The sequence below is a fragment of the Rhea pennata genome, chromosome 29 (genome assembly GCF_028389875.1).
Source record: "Rhea pennata isolate bPtePen1 chromosome 29, bPtePen1.pri, whole genome shotgun sequence".
Taxonomy (NCBI): Eukaryota; Metazoa; Chordata; class Aves; order Rheiformes; family Rheidae; genus Rhea; species Rhea pennata.
The window spans coordinates 4465453-4479734 of record NC_084691.1 but is presented as its reverse complement, the minus strand read 5'-3'; the positions used below and the strand labels follow the sequence as shown (position 1 = coordinate 4479734).

The window sequence follows — 14282 nt, the reverse complement described above, 5'->3', positions numbered from 1 at the left end:
AGCCGGGCCGCGCCGCGCTCCGCCCCGGGCTCGCGTGCGCCGGGCGGCGGCGGCGGCGAGCGAGGCCTCCTCCTCCTCCTCCGGCGGCGGCGGATCGGGGCGCAGCCCGGGCTGCCTTTGTGCGCCGGCCCGGTGGCGGGCCCGGCGCGGGGCCCGCAGGCCGCGCGGCTCCCGGGCGGCTCCGGGGCGGCTCCCGGGCGGCCGGGCCCCGCCGTCGGGGCGCGCGGCGCGGCGCGGCCCGGCGCGGCGCGGCCCGGCGCGGGCGCCAACGCCTCTCTGCGTGTTGTTTTCCCGGCCATGTCCGCCGCCGCCCGCAGCCCATGGACCTCGCGGGGTGAGGGCCGCCGCGCCGCCGAGTGAGCGCAGGTAGGTGCGCGCCGGGGCCGCGCTAGGCCGCGGCGGAGCCGCCCGGGCCTCCGGGGCTTTGCTCGCCGTCGGGGTTTTGCACGGGCCGCGCCGCGCCGGCGGGGAACGGGCTGGGGGCGCCGGTCCCGGCGGGTCCCGCGGGTGGGGGGCGCCTCGCGGCCCCGCTGCTGCCGCCCCCTCCCCTTCTCCCTCCGCGGCGGGAGGTGCCGGTGGGGCCGAGGCGGCGGAGCGACCCCTTCCCGCGGCCGTCCCCCCCACCCCCTCGGGGCTGCCCGCGGGCCCCGGCTTGGTGGCCCGCGGGCCCGGCCGAGCCGCCGCGGCTCTAATCCCCCGTGGATTACGCCGGAGCCGGAGGAGATTTGCTCGGGCGCAAGGCGTGCGTGAGCGGGGGCCTGCGCCCCGGCCCCTCCACGGGCTCGGCCGGCCCCCCCGGCGTGCGTGGGGTCGCCGTCCGCTCCCCGGGGGCTTCGCCGCGCCGTCCCTGTCCTCCTGCTGCCTGTTGAGTGCTGCGTGCCCCCACGCGGCCCCCGGCCCTCTGGCTTTCGGGGTGCGCCGGAGCTGCTCAGGGGACATTCGGGGGCTCCCTGTGCCCGAGTGGGGCCCGCTCGGTCCCCAGGTCGCCCCGTGGCTGCTCGGTGCCGCTGGGAGCGCGGTTCGGGGGCGCCGCGTGTGCTTGGAGCAGCTCGGCGTTGACAGCGTGCAGGGGGCTGCGTTGCGGGCCCCGAGCCCGTGGGGCTGGAGCGGCCCCAGCGCCATGTCACCGCCGCGTCCCACGCGCCCCAGCCCCACGGCGCTGCGCGGCTCCCGCTGGCGATGACCCCAGGCTGTTTTCCCCGTTTCTCGGCTCGAATTTGGTCTCGGTGTGACGTTCGGGACCTGCTTAGAAACGCTCCTCTCCCCTCGCCCTGAATTTGCAGGCCTGCGCCTCCCCCTCCCCGCCGGTGCCACCCAGCTTTTTGGGCCACGTTAAAGTTTGACCCCAGGAGGAACGGAGAGGCGAGGCGGGGGCCGTGGGCAGAGCCCGCCGGGCGGTGCGGACCCCTCCTGCTGCTGCCACCTCTCCCGAGCCTCCTCTTAATCTGTAACTTCGGTTTCGGTGTCGCTTCCAAATCTCGGTGCTCGGGAACGAGGATGGCCTGAGCGGGGGTGACGTCACGTGTCCCTGGCAACAGCCCTGCGTCCGTCCTGCCCCGGGTCCGAGGGACCCCAGGCCCCGCGACGGCTTGGCCAAGTCGGTGCTGGCCCTGGGGAAGCGGCGGCACGGGACGTGCGGCGGGGACGCGGGAGCCCTGCTCCCAGCTCTCCTGGCTAAACCTGGGGACTGCCCAGGTCTCCCGCTGCCCGTGCTCTGCTGTGGGCGCTGCGGGCACACGGGGGCTTTGGAGCCCCCAAACCCCTTGGGCTCCCGGAGCTGCCGCGGTCCCGTTCCCACCTCCCTGCCTGCCGGGAGCGTCCCCGGGGCCGCGTCCCCCGGCGCTGGGCGCGAGGCGGGGGCTGGCAGGGCTTTGGCGCGTGTCACGCGGGGGCTGCTTCTCTCCTTCTCCAGGGCTCGGTCCTTCCCTCGCTGGCTGGGCAGGGGCGGTCGGGGGTGCTGAGCCCCAGCAGACTCGTGGTGCCCAACGGCCTCGCTCCCGGCTCGCCCGGGGGGAGCGGAGCGGCCGAGGGCAGGGCCCGGGCGCCGGGGCCTCGCTGAGCCCCGGGAGCAGCGCGCGGCCGAGAAGGGCCGGGGCAGGCGCGGGGTGCTCACGGCTGTCGCGCCCTCGCAGCCGCGGGCCTCTCCGGAGGGACGGCAGGAGGCAGGATGGACGAACAGAAACCGCCCAGCGAGGACAAGGACTCGGAGACGCCAGGTGAGTGCCGGGCGGGCCCGGCTCGCCATGGCTCCCCGCCGGCGGACGGAGGGGTGCCGCGTCCGCGGGGGTGCGACGGCCGCTTCTCCTGCAGCCGACGGGGCCACGTCCTCGGAGGAGGTGGGTGGCGCGGAGGGAGACCCCCTGAAACCACCCGAAGGAGCCTCGGCGGGGCCGGAGCCAGAGAGCACGGGCACGAAGGAGCCTCCGCGGGCCAGCAGGTGAGGGCAGGGGCCGGGGCTCCGGGGCACGCACCGGGGGGCTCTGGGGGTGCCGTGGGGCCGGGCGCTGCTCCCGGTGGCACCCCCCTGACTGCCCCACGCGCCCCAGCGCCCCGGCCCGCCGCTGCGCCCTCTGCAACTGTGGGGACTGGAGCCCGCACGGGCAGCGGGAGCTGCAGCGCTTCGACCCGCCGCCCGACTGGCCCCAGCGGCTGGCGGCGCCCGAGCCCGCCGAGGCACCCGGCGAGCCCCGGCCGGCGCTGCCGCCGCCGCCGCCGGATGACCTGGCCCAGATCGGCTTCTCCGAGCAGGTGTCGCCGGCGCAGCTCTTCGAACCGACAGGTAAGCGCGGGCGCGACGCCGGCATCCTGCGCCGCGGGGTCCCCGGTGACGCCGCGGCCCCCGCTGACGCCGCCTCCCCGCAGGGCACTGCTGGGTGCACCGCTGGTGCGCAGCCTGGTCCGCCGGGGTGCTGCCGGAGGCGGCGGGGCTGGCCCACGTGGACAGAGCTGTTTTCTCAGGGATCTCACAGGTGAGCCCGTGCCGGGACCCCTGCACGGCTCGGGACCGGGCTCGGGGCCAGGCTCGGTCCCGCGGACAGCGCTGCGCCCGTCCCTGGCCATCCCTGACCGCGCGGGGCTGTCGCCGCTTTCAGAAATGTGAACACTGTCGGAGGATGGGGGCCACCATCCCGTGCCGGGCGGACGGGTGTTCCCGGCTCTACCACTTCCCCTGCGCCGCGGCCAGCGGCTCCTTCCAGTCCATGAAGACCCTGCGGCTCCTGTGTCCGGAGCACGTGGCCGAGGCGGCGCAGATGGGTGCGTGGGGGCCGGGGCGGCGAGGGAGGCCCCCGTGCCCGGGGAGGAGGGGGGTCCCCGAGGGCTGGGAGGGGGCGCGGAGCCGGGACGCCCGGGTCCCGCTCCCGGGGCGGCGAGGGGAGCAGGGCGCTGCGGCGGGGGCGCTGACGGCCCTGCTCTCTCCCGCGCGCAGAGGACGCCCGGTGCGTGGTGTGCGACGGGCCGGGCGACCTGCGGGACCTGCTCTTCTGCACCAGCTGCGGGCAGCACTACCACGGGGCCTGCCTGGACATCGCCCTGACACCCCGCAAGCGCTCGGGCTGGCAGTGCCCCGAGTGCAAAGTGTGCCAAACCTGCAGGTGAGAGCCGCCCGCCGGACGCCCGGCTCCTGCGGGGCCGGGGCTCGGCGGGACGGCGCTCACGGCCCCGCGCGTGCCCCGCAGGCAGCCCGGCGAGGACTCCATGATGCTGGTGTGCGAGGCCTGCGACAAGGGCTACCACACCTTCTGCATGGAGCCAGCCATCGAGAGCCTCCCCACCGACTCCTGGAAGTGCAAGGTGTGTCCCGCCGCCGGGGGCGAGGGGGCAGCCCCGTGCCGAGCCGCCCCGGGCGGGCGCGGGGACGGTCCCCGCTCCTGCCCCTGACGTGCCTCTGCCCCCCCAGAACTGCCGGGTTTGCTCCGAGTGCGGCCTGCGCCCCGCCGGGCTCAACCCCGGCTGCCAGTGGTACAAGAACTACTCGGTGTGCGAGGGGTGCCAGGAGCAGCGCAGCGCCCAGGACGCCCGTGGGGACCCGGGCGCCGGCCCCCAGCCGGCCCCTCCCGCCCTGGCGTGAGTGGGGACAGGGGGACCTGCCGGGCGGGATTGTGCTGGGTCTCCCTTTTTGCGGGTGGGGAGCTGGGGACAAGGGGGTTGTGTGCGCGGGGGATCCCGCGGTGCGGAGGAAGGGACCTGCGCCCCTCACCCGGTTCCTCCGTCCAGGCTGGCGTCCCCCGAGCGCAGCGAGCCGGCGGACGTGCCCGTGCAGCTGCAGCCAGGCGAGGAGCCGCAGCCCGGCGGGGAGCTCAGCCAGGAGTCCCTGGATGGTGGCAGGCCACCCCTGGACGGTGGCGAGGTGCCCCCAGATGATGGCAAGGTGCCCCTGGATGAGAGCAAGGCACCCCCAAATGGCGATGAAGCACCCCCAAATGGTGGTGACCTGCACCCCGAGGAACCACCCCCTGAAGAACCGCCCCCCGACATGCTGCCCCCCGTTGAGTTGCCCCCCATTGAGCCGCCCCTCGTTGAGCCACCCCCCAAGGAGGACCCCGAGCCACCCACCGAGGAGGACCCCAAGCCACCAGGTAAGTGGGAACCTCTGCGTCCGCCCCCCTTCCCCTCCTGCCGTCCCCTACAGATGGAGGCGTCCCGCCGCAGGAGGGAGGGCAGGACGCCTAGGTCCTCTCCCAGGCTGGTGACCCTGGTTGTGTGCTGCGGGGTGCCACGGGGGTGCCCCACTGGGCGGGGGAGGAGAGGGGGTGTCCTTGTGCCTGGCCAGGCTGCGGGGATGCTCGCGTCCTGCCTGCTCCCCCAGCCCTGTTGGAGCAGGGGTTGGGGGGACCCCCTTAGTCCCCGCTCGGGCATGGCCCCGTCCCGCAGGTCTGCTCCCCGAGGTAGACGTGGCAGAGGAGGCGCCTGCCCTGGCCCCCGAGGCGCCCCTCGAGGCGCCCCCCGAAGAGGAGCTGCAGCTGGAGCCGGAGCCGCTGCTGCTGCTGCCCCCCGAGGCGGCTCCGCCACCCCCGGCGCCTCCAGGTGGGTCTGGGGGGGCACGCGGGGGCGGCGGGGGGTCTCCACTGGGGGCCACACCGTCACCATCCCTTTCCTCTGTCCACCCCCCTCCCCATCTCCCCCAGATCTCTGTGCCGTCTCGCCTGCCCGCCCCCCGGCCCCCTCGCCCGGCACCACGGAGGATGAGGTGCCCGAGCCGCCCGCCCCAGCCCTGCCCGAGCCCCCCGGCAGCCCCGGCACTGCCATGGACACGGAGCCGCCCGGCTCCCCGCCGCCCCCGCTGGGCTCCCCCGCCTGCGTCCCGGCCCCCGCCGAGCCCCCTGAGGACGAGGAGATGGAGACGGAGCCGGCCGGCGGCGAGGGGCGATCGCCAGCCAGCCCCGCCAGAGACGGCCCCCGCGCCAGCCCGGCCCCGGAGCTGGGGCCCTTCGCGGGCTTGCCCGAGGAGGAGGAGGAGGAAGAGGCGCCGAGGCTGGAGCGGGAGGGCACCAGCGGCAGCTCCCCGCCGCTGAGCGAGGAGGACGGGCTGGAGGAAGGCAGGGCAGGGGGGGACCCCGAAGCCAAGGGGTCCCCCGAGCCGCTGGAGCCGGAGGAGCTGGGTCCCGAGACGCCCATGGAGGTGTGCGCCGCCGGGGAGAAGCTGCTGGAGCGCGGGGACGAGGGGGGGACCGAGCCCCCTGCCCTGCGGCCCCGGCCCGACATCCTCAACGAGATCTCGAACCTGAGCCAGGGGGACACGAGCAGCAGCTTCCCCGGCTCGGAGCCGCTGCTGGGCTCACCGGACCCCGAGGGCGGGGGCTCGCTGTCCCTCGACCTGGCCCTGGCCGCCACCGACGGCAGCCTGCAGAAGGAGGACGGCGGCTCGCTGCCGCTGGGCGCCGAGACGGACGACTCGCTGCTCTTCGAGCCGGCCGCCAAGGGCGACGGGGACAAGAGCCGGCGGCGCAGCTCCCCGGGGCGCTCCCGCGTCAAGCAGGTACCGGGCTGGGGGGGGTCCCGCCGGCCTCGTCCTTGCAGGGGATCCCTCTCTCCGGGGCCGCGCTTCCCTTTTCCTGGGGCGTCCCCGCGGCGTATAGGCAACGGCGGGTGGGATGGGGACCGTGCCCCCCCCCCTCAGCTCCCCCCCACACCTCTTGCCCCGCGGCGGGACGCATGGCAGCGGGGGTCCGTCTGGGCGGCCGTAACCCCCCTCTCCCCCTTGGCCCTAGGGTCGCAGCAGCAGCTTCCCCGGGCGGAGGCGCCCCCGAGGTGGGTCCCACGGGGGCCGGGGCCGGGGCCGTGCACGCCTGAAGTCGACCACCTCGTCCGTTGACACCCTAGCAGTAAGGCTGGGCTGGGGCGGTGGCGGGGAGGGGAGCCGGGGGGGTCCCCGAGCTGCTAGATGGTAGGGCCGAGAGCCGAGCATTTTCCCCGTCCCCTTTCCCCAGTACCCGTCCCCGTCCCTCGGAAAGGCTCGGGAGCCCTCTGGGTGCCGTGGGGCGGGCAGGGGACCCCGGAGGGGAGCGACTCCCCAGGGACGGCAGGGTTGTGCTGTGGGGGGTGTCTTGCCCTCTGCGTGGGGCTGGTGCTGAGCTGGCCCCGGGGGAAAGGTTGCTTGCGGGTGGGCTTTGGGATCTGCTGCCCCCTCCCCGTCGCGTGTCCCCCGGTTTGGCGCCTGGATGTATCCGGCGTCCCCCCGCCCTGCGCTGGCCCTGAGCCCCCGTCGCCACGCTCTGCCCGCAGCTCGCCGACGTGGAGAGCTCACCCAGCAAGGAGGAGGACGAGGACGACGACGACACCATGCAGAACACGGTCGTCCTCTTCTCCAACACCGACAAGTTCGTGCTCATGCAGGTGAGCAGGGCGCCGCGCGGCGAGACGGGGCGCCTGCCCGCGCCCGGCACCGCTCACAGCCCCTCTCCCGCAGGATATGTGCGTGGTGTGCGGCAGCTTCGGGCGCGGGGCCGAGGGACACCTCCTGGCCTGCTCCCAGTGCTCCCAGTGTTACCACCCCTACTGCGTCAACAGCAAGGTGAGGGGCGCCGGGACCCCTGTCCCACTCTGGGTGGCCAGGACCTCGCCGTGCCCGGGGGGGATACATGCCCGTGCCGTGCCGTGCCTGGGGGAACGTGTGCCTGCGTGGCCGTGTGGTTGTCCCAGCACGTGCTGTGGTGCACGTCCGCGCCGTGCCTGTCCTGGTTATGTGGTTGTGCTGTGTCCTAGTGTGTGCCCCGGCGCGTGGCCACGTAGCCATACCGCTGTGCCATGCCCCGGCGCGTGGCCACGTGGCCGTGCCGTGCCCGGCGCGTGGCCACGTGGCCATGCCGTGCCCCGGTGCGTGGCCACGTGGCCATACCGCCGCGCCGTGCCCTGGTGCATGGCCGTGCCGTGCCCCGGTGCATGGCCACGTGGCCATACCGCCGCGCCGTGCCCTGGTGCATGGCCGTGCCGTGCCCCGGTGCATGGCCACGTGGCCATACCGCCGCGCCGTGCCCTGGTGCATGGCCGTGCCGTGCCCAGGGCTCACGCGGCCGCCCCCCGCTTGTGCCCAGATCACCAAGGTGATGCTGCTGAAGGGCTGGCGCTGCGTGGAGTGCATCGTGTGCGAGGTGTGCGGCAAAGCCTCCGACCCCTCGCGCCTCCTGCTCTGCGACGACTGCGACATCAGCTACCACACGTACTGCCTGGACCCGCCGCTGCAGACCGTGCCCAAGGGCGGCTGGAAGTGCAAGTGGTGAGCGGGGCCGCGGGAGCCGGGCGCGCGCGGGGGCCGCCGCCGGGGCCGGGGCTGATGTCTCTCGCGCCCAGGTGCGTGTGCTGCGTGCAGTGCGGGGCCGCGTCGCCCGGCTTCCACTGCGAGTGGCAGAACAACTACACCCACTGCGCGCCCTGCGCCAGCCTCGTCGCCTGCCCCGTCTGCCGCGAGAAGTACGTGGAGGACGACCTGCTCATCCAGTGCCGGCACTGCGATCGGTGAGCCCCGCGCCGCCCCACGGGGCTCCTGCAGCCCCGTCCCCGCCCGGGTTGGGTCCTTCCTCAGTTGCGGTGCGGACCCGGGCGTGAGTTTGCGCTCGGGTTCCTCGCTTTGGCACAGGGACCTCCGAGGAGTTTTGGAGCTGGGTCGAGGCTGGTTTGTCCCCCTTGGAGGGTTTCAGGCTCTCTGCGTGGTCCAGCCTCAGGGCATCTCATCCCCGAGGTTTTGTGCCTGGAGGTTTTTAAGCTCAGGGTGAAGCCCTGTAGCCGGGGAACCTGAGTTTGCCCACGTGGGGAAACGCATCCCCCCTCGGAAACGTCCTAGTGAGTGACTGGGGCAGCTGTTCCCACGGGCCCCGGGCGTTCACGAGGGTCCAAGACCCTGCGTGGGGCCGGGCACGTGTGACAGGACCTGGCTGCCCGCAGGTGGCTGCACGCGGCGTGCGACAGCCTGTTCACGGAGGAGGAGGTGGAACAGGCGGCGGACGAGGGGTTCGACTGCAGCGCCTGCCAGCCCTACGTGGTCAAACCCGCCGGTGAGCACCTGGGATGGGGGAGACTGCCGGGAAAGGGGGTGTGGGGAGGCAACGGGGAGTCATATCTGCCTCTCTTCTGCAGTCCCTGTGCCTCCTCCAGAGATCGCCTCGGTCAAAATCAAGGAGCCAGGTATATGGTTGGAGGGATGGATGGATGGAGGTGGTGGCGCTGGAATGGATGGCTGGATGGATGGAGGTGGTGGCACTGGGATGGATGGCTGGATGGATGGAGGTGGTGGCACTGGGATGGATGGCTGGATGGACGGAGGTGGTGGCACAGGGATGGATGGCTGGATGGACGGAGGTGGTGGCACAGGGATGGATGGCTGGAAGAATGGACGGAGGTGGTGGCACTGGGATGGATGGCTGGATGGACGGAGGTGGGGGCACTGGGATGGATGGCTGGAAGAATGGACGGAGGTGGTGGCACTGGGATGGATGGCTGGATGGACGGAGGTGGGGGCACTGGGATGGATGGCTGGATGGACGGAGGTGGTGGCGCTGGGATGGATGGCTGGATGGACGGAGGTGGGGGCACTGGGATGGATGGCTGGATGGACGGAGGTGGTGGCTCTGGGATGGATGGATGGAAGAATGGACGGAGGTGGTTGCGCTGGGATGGATGGATGGATGGACAGAGGTGGTGGCGCTGGGATGGACAGATGGATGGATGGATGACGATGGTAGTGCTTGTGGGCTCCCTGGGAGCCTGAGTTTTCCAGGGACCTGGGCTCCCTGGGGACGTGCCTGGCGTTTCCTGTGTGCCCAGCACTGTTTCCCCCCCCCCCCCCCCCCTCCTGCCAGAGCCCCAGTACTTCCGCTTCGAGGGGGTCTGGCTGACGGAGACGGGCATGGCTGTGCTGCGCAACCTCTCCATGTCGCCCCTGCACAAGCGCCGGCAGCGCAAGACGCGGCTGGGCACCCTCAACGGCGACGGCGTCCTGGAGGGGGGCGACCCGCTGGGCCCCGACGACAAGAAGGACGGCGACCTGGACGCCGACGAGCTGCTGAAGGCGGAAGGTGCGTTTTCCCTCCCAAAGGCAGCTCCGAGGTGGGGTGCATGTGGGGCACGGGGGGGTGCTGGGGTCCCCCCCGATGCAGGTGCTCAGTGTCCTTGCCCTTGCAGTGGGTGTCGAGCACATGGAGTGCGAGATCAAACTGGAAGCTTCGGCCAGCCCTGACCGCGACGGCGTTGCCGACATGGACTCGGGCAAGGGGCTGGAGGACCCGGAGGAGTGCAAGAAAAGGAAGCGCAAGCCATACCGCCCCGGTGAGTGCAGGTGCCCGGGGCCGCTCCGGGTCGGAGGACCGCGACTGGCCTCGTCATGACCCCTCCTCCACCTCCCACCAGGCATCGGCGGCTTCATGGTGCGGCAGCGTAAGTCCCACACCCGCCTGAAGAAGGTCTCGGCGGTCCTGGCTGAAGTGGGGCGCGAGGGCCTGAGCGCCGAGGGGCACCCGGAGGATGGTAGGGTCCCCATCACCTTCCCTCTTTTCCCACCTGCACACCTCTGTCCCCTGCAGATGGAAAGGGACTGGGGGGGATGTCCCTGGGGTGCGGGGTGCTCTGCCTGAGGCTGGAAATCCCCCTGAGCTCATTTGGGGGGAGATGGTCACGGGAACAGCATTCCCAGGGGCTCCAGGAGACCTCCCAGCGGAGGGCGGCCTGGACCCGGGCTCGGCAGAAGGGGATGAGAAGAAGAAGCGCCGGGGGCGGAAGAAGAGCAAGTTGGAGGACATGTTCCCCCCCTACCTGCAGGTGAGGGCAGGTGGGGATGGATGGGTGGGTGGATGGAGGTGGTGGCACTGGGATGGATGTGTGGGTGGATGGAGGTGGTGATGCTGGAATGGGTGGGTGGGTTAATGGAGGTGGTGGTGCTGGAATGGGTGGATGGAGGTGGTGGCACTGGGTTGGATGTGTGCGTGGATGGAGGTGGTGCTGGAATGGGTGGGTGGGTTGGTGGAGGTGGAGGTGCTGGAATGGGTGGGTGGATGGGTGGATGGAGGTGGTGGCACTGGGTTGGATGTGTGCGTGGATGGAGGTGGTGGTGCTGGAATGGGTGGGTGGGTCGATGGAGGTTGGTGGTGCTGGGCTGGATGGAGGTGGTGGCGCTAGGATGGATGGGAGGGTGGATGGAGACGATGGCACTGGGACGGACGGATGGATGACAGGTGGATGGAAATGGTACTGGAATAGATGGAGATGGTGTTGGGATGGAAGGGGGACAGTGGGATGGCGGGACCGGGCTGGAGTGGCCGGAGGACGGGGGTTCCCGTCCTGGGGGTTCCCGCAGCGCTGACGCAGACCTTCCCTTCGGCAGGAGGCGTTTTTCGGGAAAGCGCTCATGGACCTGAGCCGGAAGGCGCTGCTGGCGGCGGGCGGCGTGGGGGACGGGGCCGCCCGCCCCTGCCTGGGCCAGGGAGCCCCACGGCCCAAGGGGGACCCCAGCGTGCCTGGGGCACTGCCGGGTGCCCCCACCGAGAGGAGGGAGACCCCCACTCACCCCCGAGGTGAGCACCGGCGGGACCCCGCTCCTGGGGTTATTGGGGGTTGCCGGGGGCCTGGGGGTTGTTGGAGGATGCTGGGGGTTGTTGGGGGTTGCCATGGATGTTGTGGGTTGTTGGAGGACTCCAGGGTTGTTGGAGGTTGCTACAGATGCCAGAGCTTTTGGAGGATGTTGGCAGTGGTTGGGAGCTGCCATGGATGCAGGCAGGTTGTTGAAGGCCTGGGGTTGTCAGGGGTTGTTGGAGGACTCCCAGGATTGCCATGGATGCCATGGGTTGTTGGAGGACTCTGGGAGTTGCCAGGGGTTGCCATGGATGCCACAGGTTGCTGGAGGCTGGCGTGGATGCTCCAGTGTTGTTGGAGGACTCTAGGGGTTGTTGGGGTTGCCACGGATGCCACAGGTGGTTGGAGGACTTAGGGGTTGCCAGGGGGCGTGGAGGGCTGCCGGGTGCCCCGTGAGGCGGCCTGGCCCCGCTGAGGCCCGGCACCCGGCAGGGGACGACAGCACTGACGGCAGCGCTGCGGCCCCTGATGATGACGCCAAGGAGGAGGCGAAGGCCGAGGACCTGGGTGAGCCCCGGGGTATCATGATGTTTGCTGTTGGCAAACAAAACACCCCAAAAAAGAGTCCTCCCGTGGCCATCGAAACGTGGCCTAGACCGTCTCTCTCTATAACCATAGAGATGGGTGCAAGATGTTCTCTCCAGCACAGAAGGCAGCTCTATGGCTAAAGAGTACACTCTAGGCGGGGGGGGGGGGGGGAAGGAAGGGGGAAGAAAGGAACTCTATGGTCTCCCAGCATGCTTTTCCAGCGTCGTGGCCATAGAGTTGCCGCCTAGCGCGCCCCCCGGTGGCGGGTCCTCCACTGGGGCGCTGAGGGGGCCGCGTCCTCCGCAGGCCGCCCCCCCCCCCACTCCCGCACCGGGCCTGGGCAGGGGCTCCTGTGCCCCAGCGAAAGAGCCAGGGGGCAATGGGGAGGGCTGTGCCCACCTGGGAGGGTATCAGAGAGGGCTGCCCCCCCCCCAGCCTGGTCTCCCTGGGGGGACAAGAACTGGGCCCCACAGGGGGTCAATGGGGAGGGCTGGGACCCTCCTCTGGGCCCCTTTTGGGGGGTGTCAATGAGCTCCAGAGCGATGCGGAGCCGCAGTGGGGGTTCCAGGGTCTATGTATGGCTGGGCTGGGGGTCCTGGGAGGGGGCTGAGGCAGGATGGGGGGGAACTGAGACAGGGTAGAGGCCCTAAGGGAATGCAAAGGGGTCAGGGAAGGGGTTCTGAGCCCCAGAGGGGGGCTGAGCCAGGCTAGGGGGAGCTGAGCCAAGAAAGGGAGGTGCCAAGCCCTGGAGTGGTGCTGAGCATGGGTAGGGGTCCTGGGGCGAGTGCTGAGCCCTAGAGCGGTGCTGAGGGCGTCGCACGTCTTCTTCCTCACAGGGGCCGAGGAGCCGAAGGATTCCCCAGACCCTGGGGATGCTGAGAAACCGGCCACCCCCGGCGAGGGTGCCCTGAGCTCCGACCTTGACAAGATCCCCACGGAAGGTGGGTCTGCCCCCTGTCGCCGCTGGGGGGGAATGGGGCAAGACGTCCCCGAGCCCTCGCGTGACCCCAGCACCCGGCCCCGCTCCGAGGGGCAGAGCGCAGGGAGCTGCAGGCAGGCCATCGCCACCCTCCCGACACCTTTTAATTCCCTGTAAAGGGCATAAGAGGGTTGATGCTGGGGGCTCTCGGTGCCAGGACTCCTGGGCTCCTTTCCCAGTTCCCAGCAGCATGCAGGGCGAGCTTCGCGTGGCGTGCTGCCTGCCGTCGCTCAGCTCCTCTTCTCCCCTCCCTGTGCAGAGCTGCCCAAAATGGAGAGCAAAGACGTCCAGCAGCTCTTCAAGGACGTGCTGGGCTCCACAGAGCGCGGGGAGCAGCCCCTGAACTGCGTGGCAGCGGGCATGGAGGCCGGCGTCGGAGGGCAGGACCCCAGCCGGGCGCAGCTCTCCCAGCGGCCTTTCCTGCAAGGAGACCTCCAGCTGCCGGGACAGGGTGGGTGGAGGCAACGCGGCCCCAGAGCCCAGATGTGGCACCTTGGGGGAGCCCCGGCAAGTGCAGGGAGAAGGGCAAGACTCGCTGCCTGTCTGGGAAAAGCCTATGTGCCTCGTCCCCATCAGAGCTGCTCTTGCCCTTGAAGAGTCATGTCTGGGATACAGCAAGAGGGGCCTCAGCTCCTGGTTTGTCCCTGCTGCCCTGGGAAGGAACATGGAAAGTGTTTTGGGGTGCACGGGGAAGATCTCATATTGTTCGAGGGCTGCTGGGGTCCCGGGGACAGGTGCTGGGTTGTGCCCCAGCTCTGCCCCCCTTGCAGCCCCTCTGTCTTCCCTTGCAGGGAGTGTTTCCCTGGGGTCGCTCTCCGGCACCGTCTCTTTAGAGTCGTACTCGGGAGTCTGCCAGTCTCCGTTTCTTGATAACAGGTACGTGGAGGACTGAGGGAGCTGGAATGCCGGGGCTGGTCGTGTGGGACCTCCTCTATCCCCATGCCCTGCCAGCCTGTGACATCCTCTCCCCCCACACAGGGAACGGAGCGGCTTCTTCAGCCCAGACCACTGCGAGCCCGAAAGCCCCTGGGCCAGCAGCTCGGCCGCCACCACCCCCTCGACACCTACAACACCCACCACGGAGGGCGAGAGCGACGGCTTGTCCTACAACCAGCGCAGCCTGCAGCGCTGGGAGAAGGACGAGGAGCTGGGCGAGCTCTCGACCATCTCGCCCGTGCTCTACGCCAACATGAACTTCCCTAATCTTAAGCAGGATTATCCAGGTAGGGCCTTGGGCAGGGGGAGGGCTTGGCTACCATGGCCAGAGCAGCCACCCACCTAGGGTCAGGGCGGGCTCATTAGGCACAGGCTAACGCGCCTTTTCCCTCTGCCTGGGTCGTTTGTTCCCGCTGATCTCCCAGACTGGTCGAGCCGCTGCAAACAGATCATGAAGCTCTGGAGAAAGGTCCCTGCCACAGACAAAGCTCCCTATTTGGTGAGTGTCCGGGCATCACCGGGGGCATATGGGCATCTGGAGCTGCAAGTCAACTGGATTTATGTTTCTGTTAGCAAAAGGCCAAAGATAACCGAGCGGCTCATCGCATCAACAAAGTGCAGAAGGTATGTGCTGGCGAGGCGCCTGACACTCCCGGGGCCCTGGGATGGCTGTCCCGGCCCTGGACAACACGGAGCCCTTGACTCCTGCCCCGTTAGTCCCTTCCCCGGCCCGCGAGGAGAGGACACGTGGGTTCCCGCAGCCCCTCGTGGCCTTGACGCC

General features: G+C 70.8%; 1 protein-coding gene across 4 annotated transcripts in view; it reads left to right on the top strand.

Annotated features, from left to right (window-relative positions):
• KMT2D (lysine methyltransferase 2D) overlaps positions 1 to 14282 on the top strand; it is a 30004-nt gene that overhangs the window by 597 nt on the left and 15125 nt on the right. Inside the window, exons 2-32 of one of the 4 annotated variants that reach the window (XM_062597136.1) lie at positions 318 to 366; positions 2133 to 2216; positions 2311 to 2437; positions 2547 to 2779; positions 2863 to 2969; positions 3093 to 3255; positions 3428 to 3593; positions 3678 to 3792; positions 3899 to 4065; positions 4216 to 4577; positions 4873 to 5025; positions 5127 to 5977; positions 6210 to 6323; positions 6724 to 6834; positions 6908 to 7012; positions 7533 to 7714; positions 7789 to 7953; positions 8380 to 8489; positions 8572 to 8619; positions 9294 to 9509; positions 9616 to 9759; positions 9841 to 9957; positions 10124 to 10248; positions 10811 to 11000; positions 11491 to 11565; positions 12423 to 12527; positions 12825 to 13016; positions 13357 to 13441; positions 13544 to 13788; positions 13927 to 14000; positions 14075 to 14125. In XM_062597136.1, the coding sequence (XP_062453120.1) occupies positions 2168 to 2216; positions 2311 to 2437; positions 2547 to 2779; positions 2863 to 2969; positions 3093 to 3255; positions 3428 to 3593; positions 3678 to 3792; positions 3899 to 4065; positions 4216 to 4577; positions 4873 to 5025; positions 5127 to 5977; positions 6210 to 6323; positions 6724 to 6834; positions 6908 to 7012; positions 7533 to 7714; positions 7789 to 7953; positions 8380 to 8489; positions 8572 to 8619; positions 9294 to 9509; positions 9616 to 9759; positions 9841 to 9957; positions 10124 to 10248; positions 10811 to 11000; positions 11491 to 11565; positions 12423 to 12527; positions 12825 to 13016; positions 13357 to 13441; positions 13544 to 13788; positions 13927 to 14000; positions 14075 to 14125 (4947 nt within the window). In that variant the 5' untranslated portion in view covers positions 318 to 366; positions 2133 to 2167. The remainder of the gene's footprint in view (positions 1 to 317; positions 367 to 2132; positions 2217 to 2310; positions 2438 to 2546; positions 2780 to 2862; positions 2970 to 3092; positions 3256 to 3427; positions 3594 to 3677; positions 3793 to 3898; positions 4066 to 4215; positions 4578 to 4872; positions 5026 to 5126; positions 5978 to 6209; positions 6324 to 6723; positions 6835 to 6907; positions 7013 to 7532; positions 7715 to 7788; positions 7954 to 8379; positions 8490 to 8571; positions 8620 to 9293; positions 9510 to 9615; positions 9760 to 9840; positions 9958 to 10123; positions 10249 to 10810; positions 11001 to 11490; positions 11566 to 12422; positions 12528 to 12824; positions 13017 to 13356; positions 13442 to 13543; positions 13789 to 13926; positions 14001 to 14074; positions 14126 to 14282) is intronic. The other 3 variants (XM_062597139.1, XM_062597137.1, XM_062597140.1) reach the window with 3 other exon arrangements.